Source organism: Coffea arabica, chromosome 9e, assembly GCF_036785885.1.
Source record: "Coffea arabica cultivar ET-39 chromosome 9e, Coffea Arabica ET-39 HiFi, whole genome shotgun sequence".
Taxonomy (NCBI): Eukaryota; Viridiplantae; Streptophyta; class Magnoliopsida; order Gentianales; family Rubiaceae; genus Coffea; species Coffea arabica.
Genome location: NC_092327.1, coordinates 35894124 through 35908852, shown reverse-complemented (window position 1 = coordinate 35908852; position 14729 = coordinate 35894124). Strand labels below are relative to the sequence as shown.

The 14729-nt window shown below is 49.4% G+C and overlaps 1 protein-coding gene across 1 annotated transcript; it reads left to right on the top strand.

Annotated features, from left to right (window-relative positions):
* The first annotated feature begins 1374 nt into the window (after positions 1-1374).
* Positions 1375-13544, top strand: LOC140014473 (probable inorganic phosphate transporter 1-9). The gene is made up of 2 exons (XM_072065355.1): positions 1375-2127; positions 12593-13544. Exons 1-2 carry the CDS (start codon positions 1439-1441, stop codon positions 13536-13538), a joined length of 1635 nt encoding a protein of 544 aa, XP_071921456.1. The 5' UTR covers positions 1375-1438; the 3' UTR covers positions 13539-13544.
* Positions 13545-14729: the final 1185 nt, after the last annotated feature.

Genomic DNA, 14729 nt, shown 5'->3' with positions numbered 1-14729 from the left:
ATTTTGGTCAAGTAACATATACTCCAGCCGTCCTACTTTGATAGTCCTATTTTCCTTTTTCGTCTATCTCAAATTGTAATCCACTTTCCAATTCAAGAATGTAGTTGTCTTTTAATTTCTCTAAAATACCCTTATTTAATGTAAGTTGTTATTACTATAAACTACCTTATTTAATATAGATTGTTAGTATTGAATATAACCTACCCTATTTAATGCATTTAGATTTTTCAAAACATATTGATATATGAAAAACCAACTTTATTTAATATAAGGGTATTTTAGAAAAATAGCAATCTAAATTTGTTTTTCCAACAAAATTAATTACTTTTTCTTAAACTATGTGAAAAAAAAACTAGAACTATCAAAATAGAACGGAGGGAGTAATGTATTACATTGTCTCTTATAAACGGTTGGAGAGCAATGTGCATATATTCTTACATTAGGGGGGCAAAGTGTTACTGGGATCTGGTTGAGGGTGTCAAGTGTAGCTAATCTTATGCATACATAGAATCCTTAAACTCAAGTCAAATGTCTTCGCTTGTCTCCATCAACGAAACTTCGCACCATTTTCTCTCAAGCGTGTCCTCCAGCAGGCAATAAATGCAAGTATGTAACATCTTTGAGTGGGTTCAATTTCGATCACTGTGGTTAGGTACAAAAATTTTTATAGATCGCACATTAATGCAATTCTCACACCGGTACAAAATTTAAACATAATACTCCATTCGTCCCACTTTAATAGTTCTGTTTTCTTTTTTCATCTGTCCCAAATTATAGTATACTTTTCAATTGAAGAATGTAGTTGTATTTTAATTTCTTTAAAATATCCTTATTCAATGTAAGTTATTGTTACTATAAATCTACTCCATTTAATGAGAGCTGATTCTTTTTTTACCATCAATTCAAGTTCCTATAAAGTTATACTCTAATTAATGTGAGGGTATTTTAGAAAAATAATTATCTAAATTGATTGTTTTAATAAAATTAATTATTTTTTTTAAATTATGTGAAAAAAAAATCAAGAATATCAAAATGAGACGGGAGTATCTTTTACGCGGAAATAACCACGGAATTTGAACGCACAATTTTCCACGAAGAAGTGGCTCGTCCGCCGGTCAAGTCATGCCTCGGGACCATAGTATGTATTACTAATAGTAGCTAATATTCAAGAAACTTGTGTTAGAAGATAAACTATTAGTATAACCGATCTTGTATTTGTTAGTCCATACGATTAACTTGTACTATCTACCTATGACCTAGTAGAGTATGTATGCATAGAGTGGTCGATCCAAGTAGTTTCCTGTTGTATCCATTGAGTTTAACAAAGAAATCCAATCGTCATCATTCACAAACAATAAGCTACTAGTCTACTAGAGCTAGTAGTAGCATAAATTTTCTGAATTAAGCTTGGCCGCAAGATATTATAAAGCTAGCAGCGATGGCGTTGAAAGTCCTGTCGTCCCTAGACACCGCAAAAATACAGTACTACCACTTCAAAGCCATCATCATAGCCGGCATGGGTCTGTTCACCGACGCTTACGACCTCTTTTGCATCCCTCCCATCATGAAGCTCATTGGTAGCGTCTATTATGCCGACCCTGCACACGACCAACAAGTTCCTGCCCTGGTCACATCGGCCATGGGTGCCATCGCTCTCTTAGGCACCGTCATCGGACAGCTTGTCTTCGGCCGCCTCGGCGACCTCCTGGGCCGCCGTAAAGTCTACGTCTTTGCGCTCCTGATCATGGTTTTTAGCTCGGTGGGGTGCGGATTCTCCATGGGCAGAGGACGGACGTGCGTGCTGCTCAACCTTGGGCTGTTCAGGTTTTCATTGGGCATCGGGATCGGAGGGGATTACCCCCTGTCGGCGACCATCATGTCGGAGTTCGCCAATAAGAGAACGCGGGGGGGTTTCATAGCGGCTGTTTTCTCCATGCAGGGTTTTGGGATCTTAGCAAGCTCCACCGTCACCATGGTGGTGTGTGCCGTATTCAACAGTGCGTCGGGTTACCCAAAGAAACCAAGTCCGGAAATGGTGGATTTGGCCTGGAGGTTTATACTGATGATGGGTGCAATACCGGCGGGGCTCACCTGTTACTGGCGTATGATGATGCCGGAGACTCCCAGGTAAAACGCACAACCCCCCCCCCAACCCTTCTGTAGTGGGGCAAATCCGCGCATGACATGTGTTAGGTCGGTAGACCACACGCGGCAGGTCGGCAGTGGGTACCTCGAGGCTGGCATGGGCCAGCTCGGCCTAAGAAAGCCAGCTCGGCATGTCGAGGGTCTCCTATGATGGGCTTGATGGGCCGCCGTCTCCGAACATTTAGGGGCCGCCGCGGGAAACCCTAGGAAGACTCCGAACCCTAAGGGAACTTTGACTCCCATAAGGAAACTATAACTCGAACGGTCCTATATATACTCCGCTATCAAGACTACACAAGGTACACTCACAAGTATTCTCTACTATTACTACATCCTTCTACGGCCAAACTAACTTGACCGTCGGAGTTATCCCAGGGACATCAGTCCCACCTCCGTTCTTTCTTCTCAGGTCACCTAGCACGATCCCAGCTCGACTTTTCCAATCAGGTCGGCCGCATCAGCTCGGACACGGTTTTTGGCAGTCGCATCAATTGGCGCCGTCTGTGGGAACCACGTTACACTTCATTGCGAGTCATGCCGAATACTAGGTCGCAGAGGAACGCTGGCGGATCCAAGGGGACCGAGCGTGGTGGCTCCCAAAACCCCTCTCGGGGTCCAACACCCGGAGAAGGAGGGGCAGGGCCCTCACGAATCCCGCCTGAACAACTGGTTCAGACAGTGGCCGAAAACCTGCCCACCTTCGAGGCAATCATGAACTATCTCAAAGAGCAGTCGGGAGGTCATCAGGACAAGGAGCCCAAGGTTCAGGGAGCAGATCCGTCAGAATCCCGAACTGGGAGTCCCACCAAAACTGGGGCCAAGCGAGCACACCGGGAAGTCACGCGTGAGCAAGTCGAGGTCATGGAGCCTTCTCACAAGAACTCCCGGACTGAACACCCGGAGCCCGTCCGGAGGCTCCCCAGGGAAGACCTCTCCCCCCGGAGAGAGAGACAGCAGGTGCGGGACGAATTGGACCTACTTCTGGACCCAGAAGCGGACAGGTACATTGCTTCCCCCTTTGTGCTCGATATCGAGGAGTTTCAACTGCCCGCGAAATTCAAAATTCCGAACATGAAGCCTTACGACGCAACTACGGATCCGGAAGACCACCTGTTTGTGTTCATGACGCAGATGCGTTTACAAACAGCCGCGGATGCGGTCAGGTGCAAGACCTTCCCAATGTTCCTAGAAGGAAGGGCTCGGCAGTGGTTCCAGGGGCTTCCCCCTAGATCGATCAGTTCTTTCACTCAGCTCGCACGGCAGTTCTCAGCACAGTTCGTTTCTTCACGAGCTTATTCTAAAAGCACCGCGCACCTCATGACTATTCAACAGAAGGCCGAGGAGTCCTTACGCGAGTACATGGTGCGCTTCAATAATGAGTCCCTTCAGGTTCGAGATCGCGACGACAAGGTGGTCATGGCCGCCTTCATCAACGGGCTGCGCAAGCAAAAGCTGTACACCGAGCTGGTGGAGAGACCTCCCAAGACAGTTCGGGAGATGTTAGATCGAGCCCATGAGAAGGCCAACGCGGAGGAAGCCAATCGCCTTAAGAGTGCACAAGAAAAATTGAGGGATGACAAGCGTAGGAAGGGCGCCGACCAAGTGAGGGCACGGCCTGACCAGGGAAGGAGGGGTGCTTATGACCGCCTCCCCAGGAGTCGCCCGATGGGAGGGGACAAGTCCTGGACTGGCCTCACGGCACCCAGAGCTCGAGTGCTCGCAGTAATGGAGCAGGAGGGGCTATCCCGACCTCCTCGACCTTTGGTTGGGGACAAAAGTAGACGGGATCAAGGTCTGTATTGCGCTTATCATCGGGATGTGGGGCACGATACGGAGGACTGTCGTCACCTCAAGAAAGACATTGAAAAGCTCATCAAACGAGGTCATCTGGGGCAGTTTGTACGAGAGGAACGAGCTGACCAGCAACGGGGAAGGCCCAGGTCGGAACGCCCGAGCTACCCGCGGGACCGGCCTCAGGGGCCCCGCGGCCGAACTCCCGAGCAGGAAATACAGAACCTGGCGGGGGTGATTAACACCATCGCCGGAGGACCTGCGGGTGGAGATAGTCATGCAGCTCGGCGGCATAACCGACCCCCTCCCACGGGGGAGAGCTCGGCCAAGCGTTTGAAGATGTATGAGGAAATAATCTATGGACCTGAGGACGCAGTCCCTTTGGCCTCTAATAACCATGAAGCCATTGTGATAGAAGTCATCACCTGTAACTTCAAGGTAAGGAAGGTGTATATAGACAACGGGAGCGCCATAGACGTGCTGTATTATAAGACCTTCAAGGAGCTGCAGCTGGAGGATAGACAGCTCGTACCGGTCCGAACTCCGTTGATCGGCTTTGCTGGTCCTCCGGTGAGGCCGGAAGGGATGATCACTCTCCAGGTCACGGTGGGGGTGTCCCCGAAGTGCCGAACGATTCCGGTAAACTTTGCGGTGGTTAAGGAGCCGTCCTCCTACAACATGATCCTGGGACGTCCCACGTTGAATGCCCTCCGAACTGTTTGCTCCACCTTGCACCTCAGTATGAAATTCCCTACTTCTGATGGGGTGGCTGAGGTGCTGGGAGATCCAGAGGTAGCAAGGGCGTGTTACATTGCCACCCTTAAGGGCAAAGAAAAATTGGTAGCTCAGACGATTTGTCTGGAATCCTAGGAACCCCTGGAGAGGGGGGAGAGATTGGAGACAGATGAGGGATTGGTCGAGCTACCCGTCCAGCCCGACCGACCCGAGCACACGGTGAGGGTCGGCGCCGGCCTGGGTGAACAGATCCGAAGTTCTTTGGAATCTCTCTTGGAAGAGTATGCTGAGATTTTTGCTTGGAGCACTGATGATATGCCCGGAATACCCACCGAGCTGGCAGTCCACAGACTACATGTAGATCCCAACGTCCGACCAGTGAAGCAGAAGAAGAGGAATTTCGCTCCTGAGCGAAAGGAGGTCGTTAAGAGCGAGGTGGGTAAGTTACTGGAGGCTAAGATCGTTAAGGAAGTCTATTATCCTACCTGGCTAGCCAACCCGGTGCTGGTCAAGAAGGAGGAGAAAGCCTGGAGAATGTGTGTGGATTTCACTGACCTGAATAAGGCTTGCCCGAAGGACTGTTACCCACTCCCACGGATTGATCAGCTCGTGGACTCGACAACGGGCTACGAGATCTTCTGTTTTTTGGACGCCTTCAAGGGGTACCATCAGATAGCTTTGGACGAGGGGGATCAGGAGAAGACCTCGTTCATCACTGAGGACGGGACCTACTGTTACGTTACCATGCCATTCGGGCTGAAGAATGCAGGCGCAACCTACCAGAGGTTGGTGAACAAGCTGTTCAGAAATCAGATCGGCCGGAACCTAGAGGTTTATGTGGATGATATGTTAGTGAAAAGCCGAACCCAGGAGCAGTTCGTCTCCGACCTGAGGGAGATCTTCGAGGTCCTTCGGAGCTCGCGAATGCGGCTAAACCCCAAGAAGTGTACTTTCGGGGTCAGGTCGGGCAAATTCCTGGGCTACATGATCTCTAAAGAGGGGGTCAGAGCTAACCCAGACAAAATCAAGGCTATCACGGACATGGCTCCTCCCCGAAATATAAAGGAGGTACAACGATTGACAGGGAGGATGGCAGCCTTGAACAGGTTCCTGTTCAAATCGGCAGTTCGGGGAGCGCCCTTCTTCAAGGCCCTGAAAGCTAATCGGCAGTTCGAGTGGAGCCTGGAGTGCCAAAGGGCATTCGATGAGCTGAAAGCCCACCTCGCACGGTTGCCGGCCCTGACCTCTCCAGAGTTGGGGGAGACCCTGTTCATCTACTTAGCTGCGGGAGAGGGGGCCATTAGCGCAGTATTGGTGCGAGAGGAAGAAAGAACGCAGAAGCCGGTGTATTACGTTAGCCGCGCCCTGCAGGGGGCCGAGGCAAGGTACTCGGCGGTAGAACGCTATGTTCTGGCATTGGTACATGCAGCTCGGAAGCTTAGGACGTACTTCCAAGCTCATCCTGTAGTGGTCATAACGGACCAGCCCTTGAAGCAGATCCTTTCCAAACCTGAGTCCTCGGGACGGATGGTAAAGTGGGCTGTGGAGCTGTCGGAGTATGACTTGGGCTACCAGCCCCGGACCTCCATCAAAGCCCAAGCATTGGCAGACTTCATAGCAGATGGTGTATCCTTTGGATCGCCTGAAGCGGAGGTCAATCAGGCCAGTGACATGCAGGCTATGAGGAACAGGGGAGTTGGTAAGGAGGTACCTGCTGGGCAAGCAGCTAAGGCTTTACCGACTCACGAGGCTACCAAGGCCGTCCAGGCCCAAGAAGCAGCAGAGGTCTTACAGGCCGAAGATGCTGCCGAGATCACCCAGGTCACACAGGTAGCGGAGGGAAGACCGTCCGGAGAAGCAGCTGAGGCCCGGCAGGCCGGAGAAGCTGCCGAGGACAGACCGTCCGGAGAAGCAGCTGAGGCCCGGCAGGCCGAAGAAGCTGCCGAGGACAGACCGTCCGGAGAAGCGGATGAGACTCAGCAGGTCAAAAAAGCCGTCAAGGATAGGCAGGCCGGAAAAGCAGTGGAGGCCGAGCAGACCCAGGGAACTGCCAAGGCCGGAGAGGCCGAGGAGGCAGCTAAGGTCGGACAGGCCGCCGATGCTGACGAGGCCAGGCATCTTGGAAAAGCAGACAAGGCTAAACTGGCAGGGGATACTGTCCAGGCTAGGAAGGACGCAGAGGCGGTGGAACGAGCAGGTCCCACCTGGACATTGTACGTGGATGGTGCGTCGAGCAAAGAGGGGTGCGGAGCAGGTCTCCTCCTTATTAGCCCTATGGGGGAAGAACTGCCCTATGCACTAAGATTCGACTTCAGAGCCTCTAATAATGAATCAGAGTACGAGGCTTTGATTGCAGGGATGGAGATAGCCCGGAAGTTAGGGGCCAGGTCGATAAAAATCTATAGTGACTCACAGCTGATAGTGAACCAGGTGTGGGGAAGCTACGAAGTCAAAGAGGGGACGCTTAGAAGGTACGTAGCGAAGGCACACGAATTGAAGGGTTTGTTCGAGCAGTTTGCGCTTGAGCAGATACCGCGGAGCCAAAATAGGAGAGCTGACGCCTTATCCAAACTGGCCTCCACCTCGGCAGGAGGCATAGGTCGGGAAATACTGGTGGAGATGGTTAAAAGCCGAGCATATGACCAAGTCAGCACGGCGGTCATTCAGGTAGTGAGCTCCTGGATGGATCCTGTCATTCAGTATTTAGCTCAGGGAGAGCTTCCACCAGACAGGACAGAGGCCCGCAAGATCCTCCTCAAGTCACAGAGGTATGTACTCACACAAGGGATTTTATACAGGAAATCTTACTTGCAGCCCTGGTTGAGGTGTGTGACGCCTGAGGAAGGTAATTACGTCTTACGCGAGCTGCATGAGGGCATCTGCGGCAACCACGTCGGCCCGAGAGTATTAGCCAAGAAGGGGATGTTGGCGGGGTACTATTGGCCCACCATCTTTAGAGATTCAGCCGAGCTGGTAGCCAGGTGTAGGTCTTGCCAGCTACATGCCCCGATCCATCACGCCCCCACTCAGGAATTGATTCCTCTCAGCAGCCCGTGGCCATTCTTCCAGTGGGGAATTGATCTGTTGGGGCCGTTTCCCCGAGCTCCAGGGGGTTGTGAGCACTTGGTGATAGCCATTGATTACTTCACCAAGTGGATAGAGGCCGAGCCCCTTAACACGATAAGCAGCAGGTCTATTCAGAAGTTCCTTTGGAAAAGCATAGTTTGTCGATTCGGCGTACCAAGGACTCTCGTCTCGGACAACGGCAGACAGTTTGCTGATCAATCTCTTCGAGAGTGGTGTACGGAGCTCGGCATCCAGCAGCACTTCACTTCAGTGGGGCACCCCCAGGCCAATGGGCAGGTCGAAAACGTAAATAGAACCATCCTGCATGGCTTGAGGACAAGATTAGAGTCCGTGAGAACTAGTTGGCTGGAGGAGCTACCCACCATACTATGGGCTTACCGGACAACACCTCGGACGGCCACCCAGGAAACCCCATTTATCCTAACATATGGGGTCGAAGCGGTGATTCCAGCAGAGGTTGGGGTACCCTCAGGTAGGGTGCAACACTTTGTGGCTCAAGACAATGATGAGGAGATGCGGCTTAATTTGGACCTGGTCGAGCACCAAAGGGAAGAGGCGGCTATACGGATGGCTAAGTACAAGGGCCAGGTCGCACGCTACTACAATGCTAGGGTAAGGCGCATTTCTTTCAAGCCAGGAGACCTGGTGTTACGCAAAAACTCCGTTAGCCGAGCTGTGGGCACCGGTAAGTTGGATCCGAACTGGGAAGGTCCCTACGTGGTAAAAGAGGCTGACCGAGCGGGTTATTGTAGGCTGGCCCGCCAGGATGGAAGCGAAGTTCCACGTACCTGGCACAACTCAAATCTGAAGCTTTTCCTTTAGGGGCTTGCCCGAGCTGAAGTGCTCAGCTGGACAGGTCGGCTCTATGATTTATTAGTTCACTTTATTGGTTCACTTTATCTAGTTGGGCCTATCTTGGCACCACTCAGTTTTGAGGTTTTTTCTTGATAGTTCGTCCGAGCTGAGGTAATCAGCTGGACAGGTCTGATCTTCACTTCATTAGTTAGCTCGGCCCGTATTAGAACGGTTTCAATGCCCGAGCTGAGATATTTTTATCTAAGTACCGGATATTTTTATTCGAGGGGGCCATACAAAAAGTGAGCTGGCCGAGCTCGCCCTAGTCTAATAGACTTATCTAAGTCACTATCCCTAGTTCTCCCCTTGCTGTTCTTGCTCTTGCTCAGGGGAGGTCGCAGGCAGGGCAGGGTTGGCGACCAAGGCAGCCAGGTCGCGCCCATTGGAGTAGCCCGTGACGAGTCTGTCAATCTGGTCAGCAGCCTGGGGATTATAATCAGGCCATCTGCTCAGGTCAAAGCCCGGCAAATTCAAAGACTGAACATCCGCCATGGCCTTGGTGTAGCCCAGCTGCAGGACGGGGCCATTCAAGATGGCTAAATCATCCATAAAGGCCTCGGACTTCTTAAAATCTCGAACGCCTAGCTGGCGCCCTTCCGTCCTGGCCGCTTCCACTAGCTCGACTGATTTTTTCTGCTCACTCTCTAGCTGGGAAGTCAGCTCGGCGGACTTTTCCTTCTCAAGCTCGCAGGCGGCCTGGGAGTCGGCAAGCTGCTTTTTCGTTGCCTCCAGCTCTGCCTCGGTTGCTTCGAGCTGACTGGACAGCTTGTTCTTGGCCGCATCAGCCTGGGAGAGATTCTCTCCCATGTTTTCATATCGCTGAGCCAGCTCGGCACCGGCAACGTTGAGCTGCAGGTCCAACTATGAGAAGTCTATGGATTAAGGATACTAATAAAGTACCAAGTGAAGAAGCTACCTGGGCTGCGCTCAGGTAGTAGTGCGACAGTAACTCGGAGTTGGATGCGAGCTGGATAAAATGATGGTCGCGTGGGAGCACCGAACCTTTGACGAGCTCTCGAGCAGCCTCTGGAAACTGAGCTCGGTCATTCATCGACAACCCCCACTTCGGGCAGAAATGGAGTGGGTGGGGATGTGTGCTCAGCTCGGTTGGGGGCTTGAGAGGAATGATGTTCCTCGTCCGCCACATCGAAGGGGGCGACTCAGATGAGGCCTGCAGCTCGGCAGTGTTGACCCCATAGTGCTCCGTGGACGCGCCAGTAGGAGATGGTTGGGGCGTAGGTGTAGCCGAGGTGGTCACCTCGGTCCTGGTTTTCTTGGCAGTGGTCTTCCTCCTCTTCTTTTTGGGTTCCTCCAAGGGGGTAGACTGAGCTGCGGGAATAGGCTCTGGTGGGGGAGGAGCCACGTCACCAGGAGCTGAGGAGGGTACCGAGGTAGCCGCGCGCGAGCTGCCTGTCCCTCCTATGTTCAGAAGCTGGGAGAACCTCTTCACTGAGAGCAAAGAAAGGGGTCAGTTCGTGCGACAAAGGAAAAGAAAGGAAAGCAAGGAAAAGAAGATCAAAGGGATTACAAGCTGTAAGCTCCTCGGGTGTGAGAGGTCGGAGGTCAGGCGCAGGGTCGTTCACCTCTGCTCGAATCAGCCCCGCCGACCGGAGCTGGGCATTGCTAAATTCCTTCACCGATAATCGAGCATCCGAGCTGACCAGGAGGTCCAGTTCGGCCGCAGGAAGAGGTGAAGGAATGGGGTCGGACACCTGGGTCTCCTCCCTCCAGGTCAGGGGAGGGAAACCCGTGTTCTTCACATAGAAGAACTGAGCTTTCCAGCCCTTAATGGAAGAGGGGGTGTGCGTGAACAGCTCGCGGGTTGGGAGTTCTCCCCCGCTCCTGCGAGCAAAATAGAACCAGCCATGAACTGGCCCGCTCACTTTCATCTGAAAGAATGACCTGAAAAGGTCTAGAGAGTATGGAATTTCGAGGACTCGGCACATAATAAAAAAGCCGAGGATCGATCTGATGGCGTTTGGAACGAGCTGGGTTATACGAATTCCCCAGAAGGTTAGAATTTGGTAAAGGAATTGGGGAATGGGAAGACGGAGACCAGCTATGAGCTGATCCCTGTAGATAGCCACAAACTCAGAAGGAGGTCGGCAAGCGTACTCCCCTGGTCGGGCAGCCCTGGCCTCGAACTGAAGGGGGATATCATACCTCCCCACCAGCTCGTCGACACTTCCCTGGTCTAGGATAGGGGGGATAAGCTCGACTTCCCCGAAGTCGATATCCGGCCCCCTGGAAGGTCCCGCCCTGGTCCGAGCTGGAGTTACCTCTAGGGGAATCCCTAGGTCGGCAGCTCCAGCGTCAGGCCGGACAGGTTGGATGGGTTGGTCCATCTCTAAAGTAGGAGAATGAATGGGGGAAGGTAGATACTCTGACGAGCTGGAAGAAGAAGAGCTAGAGGAGGAAGAGATTATTTCTATAGGTGCAGGTCGGACTACTCTACGCCTAGGTGCCGAGCTGGTGATGTCTGAGTGCGTGGAGGAAGAAGACATAAAAGGGAAAAGAAGACTTACTAGTGGATGAAGAGCTGATATGTGCTTAAGGGAAAGCGCTACTCTGGAACTCTCTAGACGGGGAGCGAGCTGGTAAAATTTGTGAAGGAGGAGAAATGAGGAAGGAAGCATGAAAGTGACGTCTGGTAGGGCCTATTTATAGGCCACCAGGGCGGGAAGTTGAAGAGTCCCGAATTGAAATCTCAAAATTTATTGCTGAGAAACCGTCACCTTGGAAAACGTTTGAGCTAACAACTACCGTCATGGGCGGACGTGACCCCTGAAGTGACGGTTATGACAGCATGCGTGGCGGTTATCCGTACAAGGTGCACGGTCGTGGGATCGTGGGTCCCATCCCTGGCAGACCTGACGCCTCGAGATTTGGTCTAAATTCACGCGACCCCTCGGTGACTCTAGACTCAAGGGGGGCTAGTGTAGTGGGGCAAATCCGCGCATGACATGTGTTAGGTCGGTAGACCACACGCGGCAGGTCGGCAGTGGGTACCTCGAGGCTGGCATGGGCCAGCTCGGCCTAAGAAAGCCAGCTCGGCATGTCGAGGGTCTCCTATGATGGGCTTGATGGGCCGCCGTCTCCGAACATTTAGGGGCCGCCGCGGGAAACCCTAGGAAGACTCCGAACCCTAAGGGAACTTTGACTCCCATAAGGAAACTATAACTCGAACGGTCCTATATATACTCCGCTATCAAGACTACACAAGGTACACTCACAAGTATTCTCTACTATTACTACATCCTTCTACGGCCAAACTAACTTGACCGTCGGAGTTATCCCAGGGACATCAGTCCCACCTCCGTTCTTTCTTCTCAGGTCACCTAGCACGATCCCAGCTCGACTTTTCCAATCAGGTCGGCCGCATCAGCTCGGACACGGTTTTTGGCAGTCGCATCACCTCAAGGATTACTACCAGCTTGTAAACAAAATAAAACCTGTACTCTTGCACACTACTAGTAATCTTTGTGATGGACATAATCATTGTCCTTTTTCTTGTTTTACTATTATGAAGGGATGATATTTAAGAAACACAACGGTAAAGGATTTGAATCCAAAATCTATAATTTCTGAAATCTTAAATTTAATTATTAGATTCCGCTCTAACTTAATTATTAGTCTTCTTTTGGCTTAATTGTGTTGGATATTAGGCCAAGAATTGAGAATATTTGGAGACAAAGGTAGTTTCAATTGTTTCTTTCTTTTATTTCTTTCACTCTCTTGTTGTATTTCGTTAGAACTTACAAGGTTAATTTATAGTTATAAATGAACATTCTAGATATAAAGGAAAGATTTCCGCCACACTTACCATCAATCTTTTTAATTTACAATCTTCTAGATATGTAGAGAACATTCCTGTTATCTCATTTACTAAGTAATTAATCAACTAATTAATTCAGCACATTATTCAACAAATTGTTATAGTCTTAATAACTGAGCTATATGTTAATTGTTATCTGGACAGGTACACAGCTTTGGTAGAGAAAAATGTGGCGCAAGCAGCTGAGGACATGAGGAAAGTTCTGCGTGTTCCGATGAGCCCGATACCGGAGGACCAAGATTATGATAAGAAGGATCCAATGACTCCAAATGCTAGTGCTAATCCTGCCTCCAGCTCTGATTACCCTCTCTTGTCCAAAGAATTCCTGGCTCGACACGGCCGTGATCTCTTTTCTTGTGCGCTTGCATGGTTTCTTGTGGACGTCGTCTTCTACAGCAATAACTTTTTCCAGTCCCGGATATACGGCCCACGATATCTTCCCCTTCATAATAAAAATGCTTACGAGGAGGCCTTTCATGTGGCAAAACTCCAAGCCATCCTTGCAATTTGCTCCGCCATCCCTGGCTATTTTGCCGCCGTCTTCTTCATCGATCGCATTGGGAGAGTCAGAATCCAAATAGGAGGATTCTTCTTCATGGCCATTGTATTATTTGCGATTGGGATCCCATATTACTCGTACTGGGATCGCCATGCCAAAGCGGGTTTCATGTTCTTGTACGCTCTCACTTTCTTCTTCTCCAATTTTGGACCCAATACCACTACTTTCATAGTCCCCGCGGAGCTATTCCCGGCTAGGTTCAGATCAACGTGCCACGGCATCTCGGGAGCTGCCGGAAAACTGGGCGCGATCGTTGGGGTGGTGGCATTTAAGTGGGCTTGTCCTCATAATTACCACCAGCTAGGAATCAGAATGGGAGTGTCGCTAGTGCTCCTAGGTCTAGTATCCTTGGTGGGATGCGTCACGACGTATCTTTTTACGCGTGAAACGATGGGGAGATCACTGGAGGAGAATGAGAACGAAGACCAAGCTAGTGGGTGTGGTACTGGTTGGGGTTTGGTGAGGCATTTTAGCTTCACAAGATGTTCGCCGCCAAAGTTATGTGCCAATAATGAAGTTGCAGATGGCTAATCAAAATCAGATAGATACTACTAGCATACTACTCGGTACTCGTACGTACAGAATTAAGCATGTAAATCATACTATATGGAACTACCCTACCCTAGTAACAGTTGAGTGTCGCTCCGCTGCAGAGTGATCCTTTTCACTCTGTCTTCCTTCACACACACACACACACACACACACACACACATATATATATATATATATATATATAGGGATTCAGGGTGTAGAATACGTAATAGTTTATTTGACTAATTCCACCTTGTGGATTAGTTTTATTGTATTGATTGTAATGTACATTTTACTGCTTGGGAATACATTTTAACTTACAAAAAAAAAAAAAAAACATAATAGCATATTGCTGGCAGCTTAGTAAATGGAGTATATGATTGTGCCATTAAAGTATTTGCACCAACAACCAGTTTTTTCTACTACATGGAGTTTATGATGATCTGTGTGGAGGCAAATAAAACTTTGATTTGATTCAAAATGTTCATTGGAGTCTGTGTGTATTCTCCTCCCCCCTCGTCTTATTGTTTAGTACACTTCATTTTTCCTTCAGCACAACAACATGACAGGGATCGATGGTGATAATAGGAAATGCTAAAAATAGTCACTAAACAATTTCCAGTTCCTTATTTTGTCACCAAACTTTTTATTTAGCCAAAATAGTCATTTAATTAATAAAAGAGTACATTTTTGTTGCTCAACTCATAAACACTCTCATTTCTAATTTTAGCCACTTAGGTAATTAATGAAAACATACGCTTCTTTGGTCATAAAATAAAGTATGTTCTATCACTATTTTGGCTAAATAAAAAGTTTAGTGGCTAGAATAGAGAATCCTAAAGGATTCAGTAACAATCTGTGACATTTGCTCTATTAATAACCGTAGAGAAGGATTAAAAAATCCAAATCACAACATCAGCAGCATTTTCTACTACAGAAGTACGTCCTCCAGCATGTTAGCTAGCCAAGACTCCAAAGCTCGTTCCTGATTGGAGTTTTTGAGAAGTTTCTGTGGATTGTAATAGCGTAATGTATACAAGATAAAAAGATAATTAAAAATATATAAAAAAAAAGTTTTCAGAAAAACTCGCAATCCAAACAGTTCTTAATTTAATCTTAATGTTTCCTAAGGTTCAAAGTAGTCTAGTAATCCAGCGCTGCGTGGCCATGTAGATCTAGATTATATTCATT

Bases quoted from the DNA above. Each gene is read 5' to 3' on its own strand.
- LOC140014473 (XM_072065355.1), top strand. From the start codon at position 1,439: ATGGCGTTGAAAGTCCTGTCGTCCCTAGACACCGCAAAAATACAGTAC. The intron at 2,128-12,592 runs GTAAAACGCACA...TTATCTGGACAG, and splicing joins ATGATGCCGGAGACTCCCAG to GTACACAGCTTTGGTAGAGA.